General features: G+C 41.2%; 1 protein-coding gene and 1 long non-coding RNA gene across 2 annotated transcripts; both read right to left on the minus strand.

The window, feature by feature from the left end:
• Window positions 1-1097: 1097 nt before the first annotated feature.
• On the minus strand, window positions 1098-10277 carry LOC121574905. Its single transcript, XR_006002264.2, has 4 exons — window positions 9956-10277; window positions 3778-3853; window positions 2111-2217; window positions 1098-1899 (listed from the first exon to the last, which is right to left on the minus strand). It is a non-coding gene; the product is annotated as an uncharacterized LOC121574905 (long non-coding RNA).
• LOC121574904 (potassium voltage-gated channel subfamily A member 3-like) lies at window positions 4260-6463 on the minus strand. The gene has a single exon (XM_041887571.1). It carries the CDS (start codon window positions 6284-6286, stop codon window positions 4736-4738), a length of 1551 nt encoding a protein of 516 aa, XP_041743505.1. The 5' UTR covers window positions 6287-6463; the 3' UTR covers window positions 4260-4735.
• Window positions 10278-20409: the final 10132 nt, after the last annotated feature.

Raw genomic sequence — 20409 nt, forward strand, 5'->3', positions numbered from 1 at the left:
CTATATTTCTGTCCGCAGCCATATAGCTTTTTATAAAATGTTTAGGGCTAAGACAAGGAGCGTTACAGACATACACAATCATCAATACAATTGGTGAAGTTAGTAGTACTATAAAATACCTCTCTCTCGCCCCAGAATGCACTGCATGTCAGCTGCATCCCCTGTATCGTAATAGCTTGCTGCTACTGCTTCACTCCTTTCATGTGGCGGATGTCTGCCTGAGAGTAGAGGGGATGCCTGGGGTCTCCTCGTCTCCTCTGGATGAGCATGACAAACCCACACACACATGTCTGCTTGGCTTCCTTAAGTGCAGCTAATCCATTATATGGATGGTGTGTTTGTGTGTGGGGGGGGGGTGGTCTTTCCTCAAACGCAGTGGCAACAGAGAGAGTGCCTCTCCTGAGAAGGGTTTCTCAGCACTCTGATGCCGAGGGTTCCAGAGTGCAGTCAGCCAGGTGTACAGTACCGGCTGAGACCTACATTTTACAGCTGCGCTCAAACGTACATATATACTGTCTGTACTAATGTTCACATTCACACATACACACTGTCACACACTTTCACAGTCACACACACACACACACACACAAACAGACACACACTGAAACTCACAAACATATATAATGTACAGTATGTAATTATGTGCAGTTGACTAAATAGAAATGGAATGACATGCCTCATCTAATGTATTAAACATACAGAATACAAAAATGCCTTTTGTTTTCCTGGGAGGTGCACTGAAATGCAGCTTGAGGTGTTCCACATAAGCATTCAAGTTGAGCTCCACTGACAAGTGATTTATAGCTAAGGGTAACTCACAGACAAGTTTTCATTTTCCCAAAGATAGAAAGGATGAAGTGGGGAGAAATGAAGAGTGGACCCTATTTCCAGAGAGAACAAAGCCACACAGCACTTCTGATAAGCCACCTGCAGCTGTGACGTCATGTTATTATATTGTATTGGGAAAAGAGGATGACATAGAGGAAAGAGAGGAGAAGAGAGGAGAAGAGAGAGGAGGAAGAAGGGAAAGAGAGGAGGAAGCAATCGTGTGTGTGTGTGTGTGTGTGTGTGTGTGTGTGTGTGTGTGTGTGTGTGTGTGTGTGTGTGTGTGTGTGTGTGTGTGTGTGTGTGTGTGTGTGCGTGCCTGCGTGCGTGCGTGATAAATACATTTCCCTAATGACATTCACCTCTTCAGATAAACAATCCCAACTTATTACACTGCAATATTTTCACTCAACAGGCAAAAGCTTACTGAATTGATTTTGTCCTGGGACAACGACAACACATCATGAATACATTGTGATGCTGAAAAACATGATCTCAGTCCTCTACTCCACTGGGGACGGCCATGGACCAAGCACATGCCTGATGGGGATGGCCATGGACCAACCGCAGGCCTGATGGGGACTGGGGACGGCCATGGACCAACCACAAGCCTGATGGGGACTGGGGAGCTATGATGGGCCACATACACAGTGTGACTTCTAGTACTGGCCTCTCTATGATTGTATTCCAGATCTCAGGGAGGGAGGGGGGAGGGAGAGAGAGAGAGAGAGAGAGAGAGAGAGAGAGAGAGAGAGAGAGAGAGAGAGAGAGAGAGAGAGAGAGAGAGAGAGAGAGAGAGAGAGAGAGAGAGAGAGAACGAGCACGAGCACTGAGTACATCACATACTCCTTTTCTCTGATAGACAGTCCATGGGAGGTGTGGTGAGGTCTTAGCTGAAGACACTGTGTCCATGGCACCTTGCCTCTGTGGGTCTCTCTCTAGGCCAGTACAGTATGTGTGGGAGATGGTGGAGCCATAGAGATCCTCTATATCTTGATGTATTTCAGCTGGTGGGGTGTTGTGCTGCTGGAGCTTGAGTCCATTGGTATGTGTCAGGGTAATTCTCCTCCAGACCTGTGAAGGTAAGAGATTGAGACACTGTATTATGGGTGGGTCAAATTAATGTACTACATTTTTTATTTTTTGGGATGAAACTCAGCCAGTTTTTATGACTATGTAATATGTTCAAGACAAGAAGTTATCTCATGCTTTCACATATTTCAATGACATGCAGACATAATCCATCACATAACAAAAATAAGAATAAGAGAGAGATATACACTACCTTTCAAGTGCATGTGTTCTGCTGCAGCAGTGATGGTTGGGCGATGGTTGTCGGCAGGTTGAGGTGAGGTTATCTGATCTGGCCAAGTGAAAATATCCATCCGGGGTCTAGGGGGAAATTACATGTGATTTAGGAGTGTCATGAATCCTTTCATATTCTGCCATTATTAGTTCATTCATATTTGATTAAATGATGCATGTTTGATATCATAACGTGAACTTTATACAATAAAAAAGTCTAGACATATCATAATGTTCAACATAACAAGCTTGTATCCTCCCTGTCCTACATAAGTTATCTCACTTGAGGGCAGCACTGAACTTTCTTTTGGGCTTGGACTTTTCAGAGTAGCAGTGGGTAAATTTATAAGGATATAAAAAGAGATCTGTGAAGCTAATTCTGCTCTAGCCCATTTAACTACCAATTAATTAGGCTACTACGATTTTCTCCCACATTCAGCACTATCACTTTCAAATGTCAAATGGTTTCTCAACTAGGATAATGTATTTTTACAGAGATAGTTAGGCCCCGACATGTCCATTTAGATTTTAACTAAATCTAAATGATGCGTAACTGATTTAATGTAGGTGACTTGGGTCTGAACAGCCTTGATGGAAGGACGAGGTGCATTGTGATTCATCCTAACAGGGATGGAAGAGCAGAACAGCCCTGGGACACCACCCTACGGGAGGCAGCTCTAGTACGGTGCAAGTGATCAGCCATACAGCTCCCAGCCCTGCGCGAGTGAAAAACAAATCAATATTTCGTTGACATTATTTAGTTGACATTACAGCGTGCAAGCACTGTCCTTCCCACATTTTATCTTCCAAAAGTCTCCTAAAGACCTCAATAATAGTACCATTGTTGTTATAAGGGCTTAATTATCAGACATGGATAATAATTGTACAAAAAAAAAATATATATATATATTTATACAAATTTGTATTTATGTGTTTATGTATATATCTATTTATGTATTATTTACATTCGCTATGTATTCGTGTATTATTTATTTGCCACACATTATATGCATGTATGTTGTTGTCTGTCGCATGGGTTGTCTATGTCCATTGCCGATTCCTATTTTGGCATGGCCTTTGTGTGGCTTTTCTGTTTGTTGTGAGAGGGACAGTTCACAGCCGTGTGAGAGGAACAAGGGACAATAGTTTGGCTTGACATCAGCCCCAGTTGGCATGCCAACTCGGAGAGATATCGAGTATAGGCCTCTAGTAATGACAAGAAATTGTGATGAGCGATTGCATGTTTTCAGATAATAAAATATAGGTATATAATAAATAGCTAAGACTTAGAATGGGGCTGTTGAAATGTTGAGATATTGCTACGTTTTGATGTTATGTTGATCCCATTTTTGCATTAACACAACCCAAAACATTTTAATTGATGTATTTAATAATTTATTGTGGCTATCATTGATTTGATGTCTCGGATATAGGCTACAGAAAAAACTGCCTCCATTCTGTAAAGTTATATAGATATAGATATAGATATTGATATACTTTGTGTGTGTGTGTGTGTTTGTGTGTGTGTGCGTGTGCATGCGTATATATATACTGTATATATATACACACAAACACAAACAGCATATATATATATATATATATACACTGTACACACATATATATAAACAGTTGTTTCATTAGGCCTACCTGTTTATCATATTAAGACTCAAGGAGGGCTCTGCTCTCTCTTTCAAGGAGGGCTGCTGATCCATCTGGAGGGTTTCTGTGGAAACGCAGAGGATACCATGGTAACGTTAACGGGGGTTACCCAGGAAACTGTAGTCGTCATGGAGACTGCATCACAAGGCTCAGTGGCATCCAGGAGGCGGGACTTTGCTGTTCTTCATTCTTCCATCCAAGCGCACTATATGCAATGTGTCCATGTCTTCATCATTGTGCTCACACTATCCTCCATGATGGAAATAGTCTTGAAGTCATGTTTTGTAGGAAAATAAATTCCATGTAGTCCTGATGACGTCTTTGGATGGAATTTTGATCAGATACATTAATTACCAAGGATTAGTACCACCATCAATTGTAGGCTATACACATATTTTAGCCCATTTAATGGGTAATGATATATTTAAATTATATGGAGATATTTGATCAAAGACATTCCCGAGTCTTGATACTTTCATTTTTTTGTTTTATTTGGTATAGGCTGTAATGCTAAAAGCCTGCTCTCGTAGGCTATGATACTGTATGTCCATGATATTTCCATTACGCATAGGTTGCCCATTCAAGCATAGCCTATGTGTGTCATCATCCGATGTAAGCAACGTCATACAGACATTGTAGATTATATTGCAATTCATGACAAGACTGAACACTGATAAGCCAACGAACTTTTCCCCTCAAAAAACACGACAACACTGTTTCGATTCGGGAATAAATATGCAACACGTACAACCTACCGAACTACCGAACATCAACACCTGTTTTGGACTCAAGGACGAATTGAAAGATCACAGTACGTTTGGCAAACTGTGTGGCACACTAGCACACTCCACCTGACAGATATGCACCGACACATCACGATTAGCTAGCTATCATAGAAAAAATAGTAGTCGCAACTCTATTTCTCTATCACATAAAGTGAAAGCATTTACACGTCCGTGAATATCTTTTTGATGTTCACGCAGTTTTGGTTATTCTCATTGGTGAAGTTGGGCTGTTTATACCCACTGTTGATGCCCTCCTCTATAACCATATATTCTGACTTGCTCAGAGATGACGTGCTACGAGTCCTTTTCAGCTCCTCTGTTGCTGAGTGTATGTGCTCGCAGCTGCTGACATGCAAGTACTGTGCGTGCTCTTCTCCATCAGTCTCCCTATGGTAAAAGTAATTGAAGTTGGAGACAATAACCGGCACAGGGAGAGCGATAGTCAACACTCCGGCAATAGCACACAATGACCCAACAATTTTGCCACCAATTGTCACAGGGTGCATGTCTCCATAGCCGACAGTAGTCATGGTGACCACAGCCCACCAGAACGCATCTGGGATGCTTGTGAAACTGGAGGAGGGGTCATCAGCCTCGGCAAAATAAACAGCACTGGAGAAAAGGATAACTCCAATAAAAAGGAAAAATATCAACAGTCCAAGTTCCCTCATGCTGGCCTTTAGTGTCTGCCCTAAAATCTGTAGCCCCTTAGAGTGCCTGGAGAGCTTGAAGATGCGAAAGACTCTCACGAGCCTTATCACTCTGAGAATGGCCAGGGACATGGCTTGCTGACCGTTACCCTGCTTCTCAGCCAGTTCTGTCCCCAAAGTGATAAAGTAGGGAAATATGGCGACAATGTCGATGATGTTCATGATGTTTTTTGAGAACGTGGATTTGCTGGGGCACGCGAAGAACCTGACCAGCAACTCAAAAGAGAACCAAATTATGCAAAGTGTCTCTATCACAAAGAAAGGGTCGGTGAATGGATTTGCGTGGTAGGAGGCCGTCCCATTGACTGTAAGTGCTAACGGGACAGGTTCCCTGTCATCCCGAAACTCAGGCAAGGTCTCTAAACAGAATATAACAATTGATATTAAAATGACAAGCACTGAGACGATAGCTATTCCCCTTGCTGGCCCAGAGCTTTCAGGGTATTCAAACAAAAGCCAAACCTGCTTTTGGAATTCATTACTGGGTAAAATACGTTCCTCTTCTTTTATGAATCCTTCGTCCTCTCGGAATTTTTCCATAGCCTCTTCCCCGAGTTGATAGAAATTGATCTCCTCAGAGAAGATGTCAATGGGCACGTTAACAGGTCTCCGGATGCGCCCTCCTGACTGGTAATAATAGAGAATGGCATCAAAGCTGGGTCGGTTTCTGTCGAAGAAGTACTCGTTCCTCAGTGGGTCAAAGTAACGCATCCTCTTTCTGGGGTCCCCGAGCAACGTTTTCGGAAACTGGTTGAAAGTTTTCAGTTGAGTTTCGAAGCGTAAACCTGAAATATTGATAACCACCCTCTCGCAGCAATCGCGTCCGCCCTCTCGCTCATATCGATCCACGGACAGGTGGCTCGAAAGCGCCACTGACTCCTCCAACATGTTCTCGACTGTCATGAGGCCCTTCTCCGTCTCGAAGTAACCGTGGTTCTCAACGTTGTTGCCTCTTTGTCTCACCGAGCAGGGTGAGTCGATTAGGTTTAAGTGGTCATCCATATAGGCGGTATGGAGAGGGCAGAGTGCGCCGCGCCTCCCCTAGACAAACCCCGATACACGCAGAGCCGACGCGACTCCCCTCCCCTCTCCTCATCATCTCCACTCGTTGCCACTGTGAAGTGTTTCCGCCCCACGAAGCACACACTAGGGTTTCTAAACACAGGTCTATTCCCGCACACGGCGCGCATGTCTGACACACTTCCACCCAGTTGGAACCCAACTTGACATAAACATATAGACACCAGTAGGCGCTGGCCATCTCACTTTGTTTCCATTTTAGCAGATTTACAGGAGCCTTGCTAAAGGGCACATTGACATATTATTCACCTAGTCAACTCCGGGATTCGAAATAGCAACCTTTCGGTTACTGACCCAACGCTCTTAACCGCTTGGCTACCTGCACACCTTGTAGACGAGACAGAAACAACACACATGATGAAATGATAACTGCAAGTTCCCAAAATATATCAGGTTCCTATGGTTACCTCATTTGATAGTTTCCCTGATTGAAAACATGATGACAAAACGGATTCACTATCACAAAACCCACTGTCTACTCCCTACCATCAAAATGTATAGCCTAGTACAGAGGGAAAAAAAATGTTTTCCTGTGCATTTCTACTGTCTAATATGATGACAATGTCAATTAAATGACAGAACTGTCTATTACAAGGGGCTATAAGTAATTTGTACATTAGATTGACTTGTTTTTGAGAATAGCCTACCATTCAGCCATAACAATAGTCGCTCTCCATGGTGCTGAAACAAGCGCGCTCCATTCAGTCGACTGATTATACAAATATTACGCGCACGGCCACAAAACATACCTCACTGGCCTCATAGCTCATAATAATTCATGACCAATAATCAGATCAATCTCGTACTCATACCACATACACATTATACCACAATCACTGCTTTTTTAGGCCTAAATTTAGTCGTAATGAAATTAAGTAATACATGATTGCATATTACATATTTTAAGCAGGCCTGCTTCACCAAATGTCACTAACAGTAGGCTACGCTGAATTTTGCCTTCTGTTTCTGTATAAAATGTGTCAGTAATATGTAGGCCTATTGTCCAGACTACCAGTATGCAGTAATAATATTGCTTAAAATGAACCCATTTCTAAGATGTAGCCTAATGACAGTGGCAATATTAGGCATAATATCAATGTTCCCATTTTATCAGAACACAGCCGGCATACAAATGTTAGATCTTAATTTGATCACCCTGTTGTTTCAGGACATTTCCAAGTGTAGGCTATTTGAGGTTTAAAAAGGCTTACAGTGAGGGAAAAAAGTATTTGATCCCCTGCTGATTTTGTACGTTTGCCCACTGACAAAGACATGATCAGTCTATAATTTTAATGGTAGGTTTATTTGAACAGTGAGAGACAGAATAACAACAATAAAATCCAGAAAAATGCATGTCAAAAATGTTATAAATTGATTTGCATTTTTATGAGGGAAATAAGTATTTGACCCCTCTGCAAAACATGACTTAGTACTTGGTGGCAAAACCCTTGTTGGCAATCACAGAGGTCAGACGTTTCTTGTAGTTGGCCACCAGGTTTGCACACATCTCAGGAGGGATTTTGTCCCACTCCTCTTTGCAGATCTTCTCCAAGTCATAAAGGTTTCGAGGCTGACGTTTGGCAACTCGAACATTCAGTTCCCTCCACAGATTTTCTATGGGATTAAGGTCTGGAGACTGGCTAGGCCACTCCAGGACCTTAATGTGCTTCTTCTTGAGCCACTCCTTTGTTGCCTTGGCCGTGTGTTTTGTGTCATTGTCATGCTGGAATACCCATCCACGACCCATTTTCAATGCCCTGGCTGAGGGAAGGAGGTTCTCACCCAAGATTTGACGGTACATGGCCCCGTCCATCGTCCCTTTGATGCGGTGAAGTTGTCCTGTCCCCTTAGTAGAACCCCCCCCAAAGCATAATGTTTCCACCTCCATGTTTGATGGTGGGGATGGTGTTCTTGGGGTCATAGGCAGCATTCCTCCTTCTCCAAACACGGCGAGTTGAGTTGATGCCAAAGAGCTCGATTTTGGTCTCATCTGACCACAACACTTTCACCCAGTTCTCCTCTGAATCATTCAGATGTTCATTGGCAAACATCAGACGGCCCTGTATATGTGCTTTCTTGAGCAGGGGGACCTTGCGGGCGCTGCAGGATTTCAGTCCTTTACGGCGTAGTGTGTTACCAATTCTTTTCTTGGTGACTATGGTCCCAACTGCCTTGAGATCATTAACAAGATCCTCCCGTGTAGTTCTGGGCTGATTCCTCACCGTTCTCATGATCATTGCAACTCCACGAGGTGAGATCATGCATGGAGCACCAGGCCGAGGGAGATTAACAGTTCTGTTGTGTTTCTTCCATTTGCGAATAATCGCACCAACTGTTGTCATCTTCTCACCAAGCTGCTTGGCGATGGTCTTGTAGCCCATTCCAGCCTTTTGTAGGTCTGCAATCTTGTCCCTGACATCCTTGGAGAGCTCTTTGGTCTTGGCCATGGTGGAGAGTTTGGAATCTGATTGATTGATTGCTTCTGTGGACAGGTGTCTTTTATACAGGTAATAAACTGAGATTAGGAGCACTCCCTTTAAGAGTGTGCACCTAATCTCAGCTCGTTACCTGTATAAAAGACACCTGGGAGCCAGAAATCTTTCTGATTGAGAGGGGGTCAAATACTTATTTCCCTCATTAAAATGCAAATCATTGTATAACATTTTTGACATGCGTTTTTCTGGATTTTTTTGTTGTTATTCTGTCTCTCAGTGTTCAAATAAACCTACCATTAAAATTATAGACTGATCATTTCTTTGTCAGTGGGCAAACGTACAAAATCAACAGGGGATCAAATACTTTTTTCCCTCACTGTATAACGTTTGTAATTCCCACAAAAATTGCCCTAAATAAAAATGATAACCTCACCATTACCAATAACAGGGGAGGTTAGCATGTCTTGGTGGTATGATCTTTGACCCTCTGCAACTTTCTTACTCATCATTATTCACAATTCAATCAGGATTATCCATAATCATGTTAGCATCCACATTAATGTAGAAGTGTTGAAACATGAAACATATTCTATTCATATTTACAATAAAAGTGACTTCAAAATGACAATACATTATTTACCATACATTTCTAATGAGCACAAAATAATCTGAAACACAACCAAAAACGAACTGCAAATGCATCCAACAAGTTTGTAGAGTCACACGCTTGATGTAGTCATTGTGTGCTAGGAATATGGAACCAAATGGGATACTACACTTTTTACTAATTTATTTATAAGAATCTTTAGGGGTGTCAATAAGTTTGACCCCTACCTTTTTGAGCAAAAAAGTATTACTTGTTAAATCTCTTTCTCTGAGCAATTGTATTAGTATAAAATAACATAATTTCCTATTTTTTTTGGAGCGAACAATATTATAATTATTTATTTTATACAGCCATTTTTGCTCATTTTTATCAAGGGTGTCAATAATAACTCCACAATATATCCCAAGAGCAGCGCTCACCCCGACGGCAGTATTCTGCATGATATAAAACGGCCTCAAACAAATAAAATGTAATTTAAATGTAAGCGTCTGAACTGAAGCAGCATGGGATTGATGAGGAAAATGCAAAATAAATATTCAATCTCAATACCTGCATTTCTTAGTAATGATGACAGGGCTCATCAGAGGCATGGTTTTATGGTCAGCTGCAACACATTCATCTGTCCAGACAAACAAATCCTTCCCGAGAGACAGTAGGATGGAATTCCATCAAACTGGCGATTCAAAGAAACCTTCACTGCTGAAAAATCACATTACTCCTGTACCTGCACATAGAACATTAGGCTTACTAATAATTGATTCACAAATATGATTATATAATGGGTGAAACATAGCATCATCTATATTTTAATGAAAGGTTCCATTCTCAGAGTGCAGAAAAAAATAGATTTTCTTGAGCGGGTGTTTCAGGCTTTGAGAGTTGGCTGCATTTGGTGCCAGCTAAGGAGCAAAGAAAAGCTTCTATAGCGCAGCATTTTCCAATTGGAGGGTCAAAACCCCCGGAGGGGCTTATAGTCTCCCTTGGATTTCCCAGTTGTATAAACATTGTTTGTCTATCTGGTCTAAATTCTAAAGGCATTTGGTGGGTCACAACCCCAAAAGGTTAATGAAACACTGCGTTAGGACTTTGTGCATATATAACTGTAACACTAAAACCATGATGAAATTTATTTTAAACCAGTTTAAGGCTTTACCAGAGAAAGACTTAGTGAAAGGACTAAATCCAAATAACTAGAGCAGTTATCCTGCTGATCACCACTTCCCTTCCTCCCAGGATCCTGTTTATGGCCCCTTTGGCCTCCATGGCAACAACACATCATAAGCCTCTGTAAGATAAAACATTTTGAGAAGGCGACATGTTACATTTCGGCTGAGACAATTTTACCAAATTCCTCTTAAAGGAAAAATTGTGAATAGCACTTTTCTAATCTGATAAAGAGGGAATAGGCTCTTTGTGTTGAATGTGAGGGTGCTTTGCAATCACTTTAGTGTTGGATCAACAAAGTGACAGATACAAGGGTAGAAGATACCCTTTACATTCTTTCAGGGACATTCTCTTCTGAATAGATTACCATGGTTACTGTGATATAGTCTCTCTCTCTCCCTCTCTCGACCCCCCTGCTCTCCCCCTACTCTCTCTTCAAATTTAAATTCACATCTTCAGCTCAGAGTAAATTGAATTTAAATCTGTAATTTCCCAGGGGCATTTGTGTAAGCACTAACCAGCATGTGTTTATCCCTGTAGACATTGAGGGAGTCACTGTCCTGAACCATGTCTGACCCGCCTGTGATCTAATCGCCCTGTAAACATTGCGGGAGTCACTGTCGTAAACCATGTCTGACCCACCCAGGATCTGATCTCCCTGTAAACATTGAGGGAGTCACTGTCCTGAACCATGTCGTACCCTCCCCGAATCTGATCTCCCTGTAAACATTGCGGGAGTCACTGTCGTGAACCATGTCTGACCCACCCGGGATCTAATCTCCCTGTAAACATTGAGGGAGTCACTGTACTGAACCATGTCGTACCCTCCCCGAATCTGATCTCCCTGTAAACATTGAGGGAGTCACTGTCCTGAACCATGTCTGACCCGCCTGTGATCTAATCGCCCTGTAAACATTGCGGGAGTCACTGTCGTAAACCATGTCTGACCCACCCAGGATCTAATCTCCCTGTAAACATTGAGGGAGTCACTGTCCTGAACCATGTCGTACCCTCCCCGAATCTGATCTCCCTGTAAACATTGCGGGAGTCACTGTCGTGAACCATGTCTGACCCACCCAGGATCTAATCTCCCTGTAAACATTGAGGGAGTCACTGTACTGAACCATGTCGTACCCTCCCCGAATCTGATCTCCCTGTAAACATTGAGGGAGTCACTGTCCTGAACCATGTCTGACCCACCCGCAGTAGCGGTGTGTGGGTAAAATCACCAGGGAAGCCAATCCAGAAGAAAAAGCCATATTATAACCTACAGTTGAAGTCGGAAGTTTACATACACTTAGGTTGGAGTCATTAATACTTGTTTTTCAATCACTCCACAAATGTCTTGTTAACAAACTATAGTTTTGGCAAGTCGGTTAGGACATCTACTTTGTGCATGACACAAGTAATTTTTCCAACAATTGTTTACAGACAGATTATTTCATTTATAATTCACTGTATCACAATTCCAGTGGGGCAGAAGTTTACATACACTAAGTTGACTGTGCCTTTAAACAGCTTGGAAAATTCCAGAAAATGATGTCATGGCATTAGAAGCTTCTGATAGGCTAATTGACATCATTTGAGTCAATTGGAGGTGTACCTGTGGATGTATTTCAATACCTACCTTCAAACTCAGTGCCTCTTTGCTTGACATCATGGGAAACTCTAAAGAAATCAGCCAAGACCTCGGGAAAAAAATTGTAGACCTCCACAAGTCTGGTTCATCCTTGGGAGCAATTTCCAAACACCTGAAGGTACCACGTTTATCTGTACAAACAATAGTACGCAAGTATAAACACCATGGGACCACGCAGCCGTCATACCGCTCAGGAAGGAGATGCGTTCTGTCTCCTAGAGATGAACGTACTTTGGTGCGAAAAGTGCAAATCAATCACAGAACAACAGCAAAGGAGCTTGTGAAGATGCTGGAGGAAACAGGTACAAAAGTATCTATATCCACAATAAAACGAGTCCTATATCGACATAACTTGAAAGGCCGCTCAGCAAGGAAGAAGCCACTGCTCCAAAACCGCCATAAAAAAGCCAGACTACGGTTTGCAACTGCACATGGGGACAAAGATCATACTTTTTGGAGAAATGTCCTCTGGTCTGATGAAACAAAAATAGAACTGTTTGGCCATAATGACCATCGTTATGTTTGGAGGAAAAAGGGGGAACTTGCAAGCCAAAGAACACCATCCCAACCGTGAAGCACGGGGGTGGCAGCATCATGCTGTGGGGGTGCTTTGCTGCAGGAGGGACTGGTGTACTTCACAAAATAGATGGCATCATGAGGAAGGAATATTATGTGGATATATTGAAGCAACATCTCAAGACATCAGTCAGGAAGTTAAAGCTTGGTCGCAAATGGGTCTTCCAAATGGACACTGACCCCAAGCATACTTCCAAAGTTTTGGCAAAATGGCTTAAGGACAACAAAGTCAAGGTATTGGAGTGGCCATCACAAAGCCCTGACCTCAATCCTATAGAACATTTGTGGGCAGAACTGAAAAAGCGTGTGCGAGCAAGGAGGCCTACAAACCTGACTCATTTACACCAGCTCTGTCAGGAGGAATTGGCCAAAATTCACCCAACATATTGTGGGAAGCTTGTGGAAGGCTACCCGAAACGTTTGACCCAAGTTAAACCATTTAAAGACCATGCTACCAAATACTAATTGAGTATAAGTAAACTTCTGACCCACTGGGAATGTGATGAAAGAAATAAAAGCTGAAATAAATCATTCTCTCTACTATTATTCTGACATTTCACATTCTTAAAATAAAGTGGTGATCCTAACTGACCTAAGAAAGGGAATTTTTACTAGGATTAAATGTCAGGAATTGTGAAAAACAGAGTTTAAATGTATTTGGCTATGGTGTATGTAAACTTCCGACTTCATCTGTATGTGTTGTGATAATTACGTTGTTTGCTCTATAACCTGTTAGTTCATATGCCTTGACACTGTGATATATACAGGCCTAAGGCCGAGACAATAAGAAGACACAGCGGCAGAATAAATTCAACCACACCTGTTCCATCAAAGAAACGGAGAGCAACATCTGTCCGGTGAAGTCCACAAAACATATGTTTCAGACATTTTCGGACTACTAAACAATTATTGATTTGGAACCATGGAGAGTTACCGCAAGTCGCAAAGAAAACAGGAGCTGCCTCCACTATTCCTGCACCATTTCAACTTCAAGATTTCTACATCATCTAATCACCTATGCTTAGTCTAATACAGTGACAACTAAAAGATACCAAAAATGATTTAGTCCAATCAACGTAAGCTAAATATGTGGCTGTCCATGGTACTGATTTATCTCTGTGTGGGCGAACGTGCAAATACAAAAAACATTTTGACTCACCCTACTTCTAGAGAAACGCCAATGCCATCCTCATCTTTCATGTCGCCTAAATGTTCTATGACTCTGTCATACAGTACACGCTTTTAGTTTTTGTTATCATAGGCTACCAGGATAAAATGCATGCTCGCTAGCCTAACTTCCTTTCATGTTAAAGGGACGATTTTAGTTAGCTAGATAGCCACCGGAGGACAACGACACAACGAGATGCAAATATTCAATACTTTCTTTATCAAGGGAGGCCAAACGCTTGCTTGCTTCCCTTGCATTTAATGCTACAGGCGACAACAATGTCATACTCTTTCTGACCAGACAGCATCAGATAGATACACTACATTTAGCCTCCTGTGAATTTAAGGACATTTATGAAACACAGAGAGATGAAAGATAAATTATTCTGTATGTTTTTTCTTGGTCCATTTTTTGGGGAAGCCTGGCTTCCCTTGGCATACATGAATACACGCCACTGCCCACCCGGGATCTGATCTCACACTTTGACAAACATCATGTTTTCATGTATGTTTTCATTTGCCATTCCTGTTTTTAAAAGAGGTTCCATGTTGGCTGGAGAGATTAGAAGGGCAAATTAAAGGGGAAGATTATTAATTTATTCAGAAGCTCCGAGAGCGTTTGATAGGCCTATTTTATATTCAGACAGCATTAATCACACCTACCTAATGTCATTTTGGTGATGGTGTGTGCATAATATGTATCTTCACGCGTGCTTTCCACGTGTTTTGTGTGAGTGTGCTCGAGAGAGATGAGAGAGAGCAGAGAGAGAGAGAGAGAGAAACTGTTCACACTCCAACCTTTTTTATAGGCTGGAATTCCCCACTGAGTACAACAAATGTGAGAGTCAGCCAGTCTGCAAATCAAGTTGGTTATTTGAACTGTTCCTTCATGAGAGACAGTAGGATGGAAAGCATCATCTATATTTTAATGAAAGGTTCCATTCTCAGAGTGCAGAAAAAAATAGATTTTCTTGAGCGGGTGTTTCAGGCTTTGAGAGTTGGCTGCATTTGGTGCCAGCTAAGGAGCAAAGAAAAGCTTCTATAGCGCAACATTTTCCAATTGGAGGGTCAAAACCCCCGGAGGGGCTAATCAGTCTCCCTTGGATTTCCCAGTTGTATAAACATTGTTTTGTCTATCTGGTCTAAATTCGAAAGGGATTTGGTGGGTCAAAATGTTTTCATGCGTGTTTTCATTTGCCTTTCCTGTTTTTCTAAGTTTTTCCATGTTCGCTAGAGAGTCAGGCTGCAAATCAAGTTGGTTATTTGAACTGTTCCAGTCACAATGAAACACCACCACAAGTGATTGATTCTCCCATCTAGAACAGTCCAGGGTTGTGGTTGGAGTCATGCCCATGCTCAATAAATATCACATACGTACAATAATAGTTAATAGGCTTCCATATAAAGACTCTGGATGCATTTACCCCATTCTAACATAACCTAACAAGGAGACCTGTTCTGCATTCAAATCTCAGGAGTCAAAAGCACTTTAAAATGTGCTCCATCTACATTTTGGTAGTTGATTTTTATCTTTGGTAACGCTGAAATATAAAAAGACATTCCAAATTGCTTTGTGTGATTGGCTCACGGCCTGGCAAGGCAAAGCACACTGGGAATTATGATAATCTCCTCGGAAACAAAACAGTATTATCTGCATTGGGGAATAAAGAGAATACTCCACTTCTGTCAATCATACTTCTACTGCAGTACACCAGGCCAGACGACATCTCTGCAATACAGGTCATGTTCTTATCATAGTACCGATGCTTAGGTGCCTCTTATTTGTTCTCCATCCAATACAGCTCGTGAGCACACAGTGGAATTAAAAGAGCCAGAGAGAGCCCAGGGGCCATCGATTAGTAATCAATTGGCTGTGCGTGGATGCAGCCACATTCACACTGTACTACAGTATACGGTATTGCTGGGTCAAGGTCAAGGTCATGATAAACATAACATAACAACACTAATTTTACCAGACTACCATTTGGCAAGGAGAGACAGCCACTAGGGTAATTTAGTCAAATTAGATCCATGCAGCAGTTGCTCAATCACTTAACTCAATCACCTTAACTAATTACCTTAACTAATTTGAGCAAACTAATACTATGCTCGTATGATATTGTCTTAAAGGAATATGTTGAGAATAGATACAGCAGTGTAAGTAAATGTACATAAACAACCTATACATGATAATTCAACAAGTGAATGCAGTGTGTTGGAGGTCGTACAGTGAAGTGTTAAATCGAACAATAGGAAATATGTATGTTTATTTTATTTGGGTTGGAGGTCTGGCATCCTCAGTGAAATATTCTTCTTCATTAATTAGTCCTTGCCACCATGGAAATGTGAAGAGCAACTGCTGCCACGGCAATGTGCAAAACAAGCATGACAGACATACCAAACAGCAGGGGGATAGACTGAAGCTTCTCATCAACCTATATACTCTCCCATCATGGGTAAATACACACACACACACACAGCTCAGAATCTTTACATTTAAAATGCTGCAAACAAACTTCTCTGCTTCCACAATAAGTCTCCTCTGTGAAGGTCATATATAGGTCATACATACATGAAGGATAATGCACTGTATCTATGGAATAGACATTTCCAACAAAACAATCATTGTGTAATACATAATTGCAAAAGGCTGCTATTGTGATCATTTGACTCACAAGGTCATGAATAGAAGCTGAAAACCCATTTTAATAAGATAATTTCCGAGCCATAAGGAGCAGAGAGTGTTATTCAGGGTAAATCTTTAGTGAGATGTACTGTAACAAGATACAAACTAAGATTTACAGCCCCAGAGAGGACATATGACAGATCACATCTTATGACGGTGATCCAACCTCCTGGATTACTGCTCCTCAGTCTGCAGTAGACGAGGCGTGCAGGGCAGGGCAGGGCAGGTGTCCCCCCCATATGACATCCTGTCAAGGTAATGGATTGGATGGGTTGAGCAGAATGCCCCCCCTGGGTATTAGGTCAACACTTTGTGTCTGACCATGGAGAAGGTACTGGGAGGTGGTGGCGTGACAGGAAGACCGCAGGCAAGGGACTGGGGACTAATAAACTGTCCACAATTAATCGCTGTTGAAGAGGTGGGCCTTATATCAAGGATGAGCTGGAAAGGAAGCAAAACAGTGTAAGATATGAGTGAGGAGGTACAGGAGATACAGTAAGCCCTGTGTGAGTATTTCCTCTTATCAGATTCCATCACTACCACAGTGTTCTCTTTCTTATGACAGTGTAATGACACTTTAAGTCTATTATTGTCTATGTTCATTAGCCTGCTGAACCACGTCTTTGGCAACAGGTTTGCACCAACGCACTGTAGCCTGTGACCAACTCTTGCGACACCTTTTAGATTGGGCTGGCAGTTTGTGATAAGCAGATGGGTTGTCTCCTGTTCTGTGAGTGTTATTCAACACCACCGGTATCAGTCTCACAGCCAAACTGCCACGCATGAGACAGACAGGAACTCTCCGTTTGGGAGTCTAGCGGCAGCAGCATAACTAAATAACCATTATAGAGAGGAACTAAAACTCAATTTGCAACTGTCACCTCAATAAACAACACCAGCCATATTTTCTTATCCTCCATACGCTAAACCGGTGATTCACTTGTCTCAGCTATCAAACGGATGCTTTGCTATTAATCTTGTTGTTCATCCTACTGTTCATCCTACTGTTCATCTTACTGTTCATCCTACTGTTCATCCTGTTGTTCATTCTACTGTTCATCCTACTATTCATTTTACTGTTTATCCTACTGTTTATCCTACTGTTCATCCTACTGTTCATCTTGTTGTTCATCTTGTCGTTCAGCCTACTGTTCATCTTGCTATTCATCCTACTGTTCATCCTGTTGTTCATCTTGTTGTTCTCCTTACTGTTCATCCTACTGTTCATCTTGTTGTTCATCTTACTGTTCATCCTACTGTTCATCTTGTTGTTCATCTTACTGTTCATCCTACTGTTCATCTTGTTGTTCATCTTGTAGTTCAGCCTACTGTTCATCTTGCTGTTCATCCTACTGTTCATTCTACTGTTCATCTTGTTGTTCATCTTACTGTTCATCCTACTGTTCATCCTACTGTTCATATTGCTGTTCATCCTACTGTTCATCCTACTGTTCATCTTGTTGTTCATCCCACAGTTCATCCTACTGTTCATATTGCTGTTCATTCTACTGTTCATCTTGCTGTTCATCCTACTGTTCATCCTACTGTTCATCCTACTGTTCATCCGACTGTTCATCCTACTGTTCATCTTTTTGTATTCACCCTACTGTTCATCCTACTGTTCATCTTGTTGTTCATCACACTGTTCATCCTACTGTTCATCTTGTTGTTCATCTTACTGTTCATCCTACTGTTCATCTTGTTGTTCATCCTACTGTTCATCTTGTTGTTCATCTTATTGTTCATCCTACTGTTCATATTGTTGTTCATCCTACTGTTCATCTTGTTGTTCATCCTACTGTTAATCTTATTGTTCATCCTACTGTTCATTCTACAGTTCATCCTACTGTTCATCTTGTTGTTCATCCTACTGTTCATCCTACGGTTCATCTTGTTGTTCATCTTGTTGTTCATCTTACTGTTCATCCTACTGTTCATCTTGTTGTTCATCCTACTGTTCATCTTGTTGTTCATCCTACTGTTCATCTTGTTATTCATCTTGTTGTTCATCCTACTGTTCATCTTGTTGTTAATCTTGTTGTTCATTCAACTGTTCATCTTGTTGTTCATCTTGTTGATCATCTTACTGTTCATCTTGTTGTTCATCTTGTTGATCATCTTACTGTTCATCTTGTTGTTCATCTTGTTGATCATCTTACTGTTCATCTTGTTGTTCATCTTGTTGTTCATCCTACTGTTCATCTTGTTGTTCATCCTACTGTTAATCTTGTTGTTCATCCTACTGTTCATCCTACGGTTCATCTTGTTGTTCATCTTGTTGTTCATCTTGTTGTTCATCTTACTGTTCATCCTACTGTTCATCTTGTTGTTCATCCTACTGTTCATCTTGTTATTCATATTGTTGTTCATCCTACTGTTCATCTTGTTGTTCATCTTGTTGTTCATCTTACTGTTCATCTTACTGTTCATCCTACTGTTCATCTTGTTGTTCATCCTACTGTTCATCTTGTTGTTCATCTTATTGTTCATCCTACTGTTCATATTGTTGTTCATCCTACTGTTCATCTTGTTGTTCATCCTACTGTTAATCTTATTGTTCATCCTACTGTTCATTCTACAGTTCATCCTACTGTTCATCTTGTTGTTCATCATACTGTTCATCTTGTTGTTCATCCTACTGTTAATCTTGCTGTTCATTCAACTGTTCATCTTGTTGTTCATCTTGTTGATCATCTTACTGTTCATCTTGTTGTTCATCTTGTTGATCATCTTACTGTTCATCTTGTTGTTCATCTTGTTGATCATCTTACTGTTCATCTTGTTGTTCATCTTGTTGTTCATCCTACTGTTCATCTTGTTGTTCGTCCTACTGTTAATCTTGTTGTTCATCCTACTGTTCATCCTACGGTTCATCTTGTTGTTCATCTTGTTGTTAATCTTACTGTTCATCCTACTGTTCATCTTGTTGTTCATCCTACTGTTCATCTTGTTATTCATCTTGTTGTTCATCCTACTGTTCATCTTGTTGTTCATCTTACTGTTCATCTTACTGTTCATCCTACTGTTCATCTTGTTGTTCATCTTGTTGTTCATCCTACTGTTCATCTTGTTGTTCATCTTGTTGATCATCCTACTGTTCATCTTGTTGTTCATCTTGTTGATCATCTTACTGTTCATCTTGTTGTTCATCTTGTTGTTCATCCTACTGTTCATCCTACTGTTCATCTTGTTGTTAATCTTGTTGTTCATCTTACTGTTCATCTTACTGTTCATCCTACTGTTCATCTTGTTGTTCATCCTACTGTTCATCTTGTTGTTCATCTTGTTGATCATCTTACTGTTCATCTTGTTGTTCATCTTGTTGTTCATCCAACTGTTCATCTTGTTGTTCATCTTGTTGATCATCTTACTGTTCATCTTGTTGTTCATCTTGTTGATCATCTTACTGTTCATCTTGTTGTTCATCTTGTTGATCATCTTACTGTTCATCTTGTTGTTCATCTTGTTGATCATCTTACTGTTCATCTTGTTGTTCATCTTACTGTTCATCTTGTTGTTCATCTTGTTGATCATCTTACTGTTCATCTTGTTATTCATCTTGTTGTTCATCCAACTGTTCATCTTGTTGTTCATATGGTTGTTCATATGGTTGACAAAATGAGTCCCAAAGCTACAGAACAGAATACTGATGTGAAACTGGAGGAGCATGTGACCCGTTAATGTTATCCTCTTTGTGTAGCAGGATTGTTAGCTAGCTAGAAATACAAACACATCAAAACAACAGCAGGTACAGGACATTTCTGATGGAAT

Source organism: Coregonus clupeaformis, chromosome 10, assembly GCF_020615455.1.
Source record: "Coregonus clupeaformis isolate EN_2021a chromosome 10, ASM2061545v1, whole genome shotgun sequence".
Lineage (NCBI taxonomy): Eukaryota > Metazoa > Chordata > Actinopteri > Salmoniformes > Salmonidae > Coregonus > Coregonus clupeaformis.

Bases quoted from the DNA above. Each gene is read 5' to 3' on its own strand.
- LOC121574904 (XM_041887571.1), bottom strand. From the start codon at position 6,286: ATGGATGACCACTTAAACCTAATCGACTCACCCTGCTCGGTGAGACAA.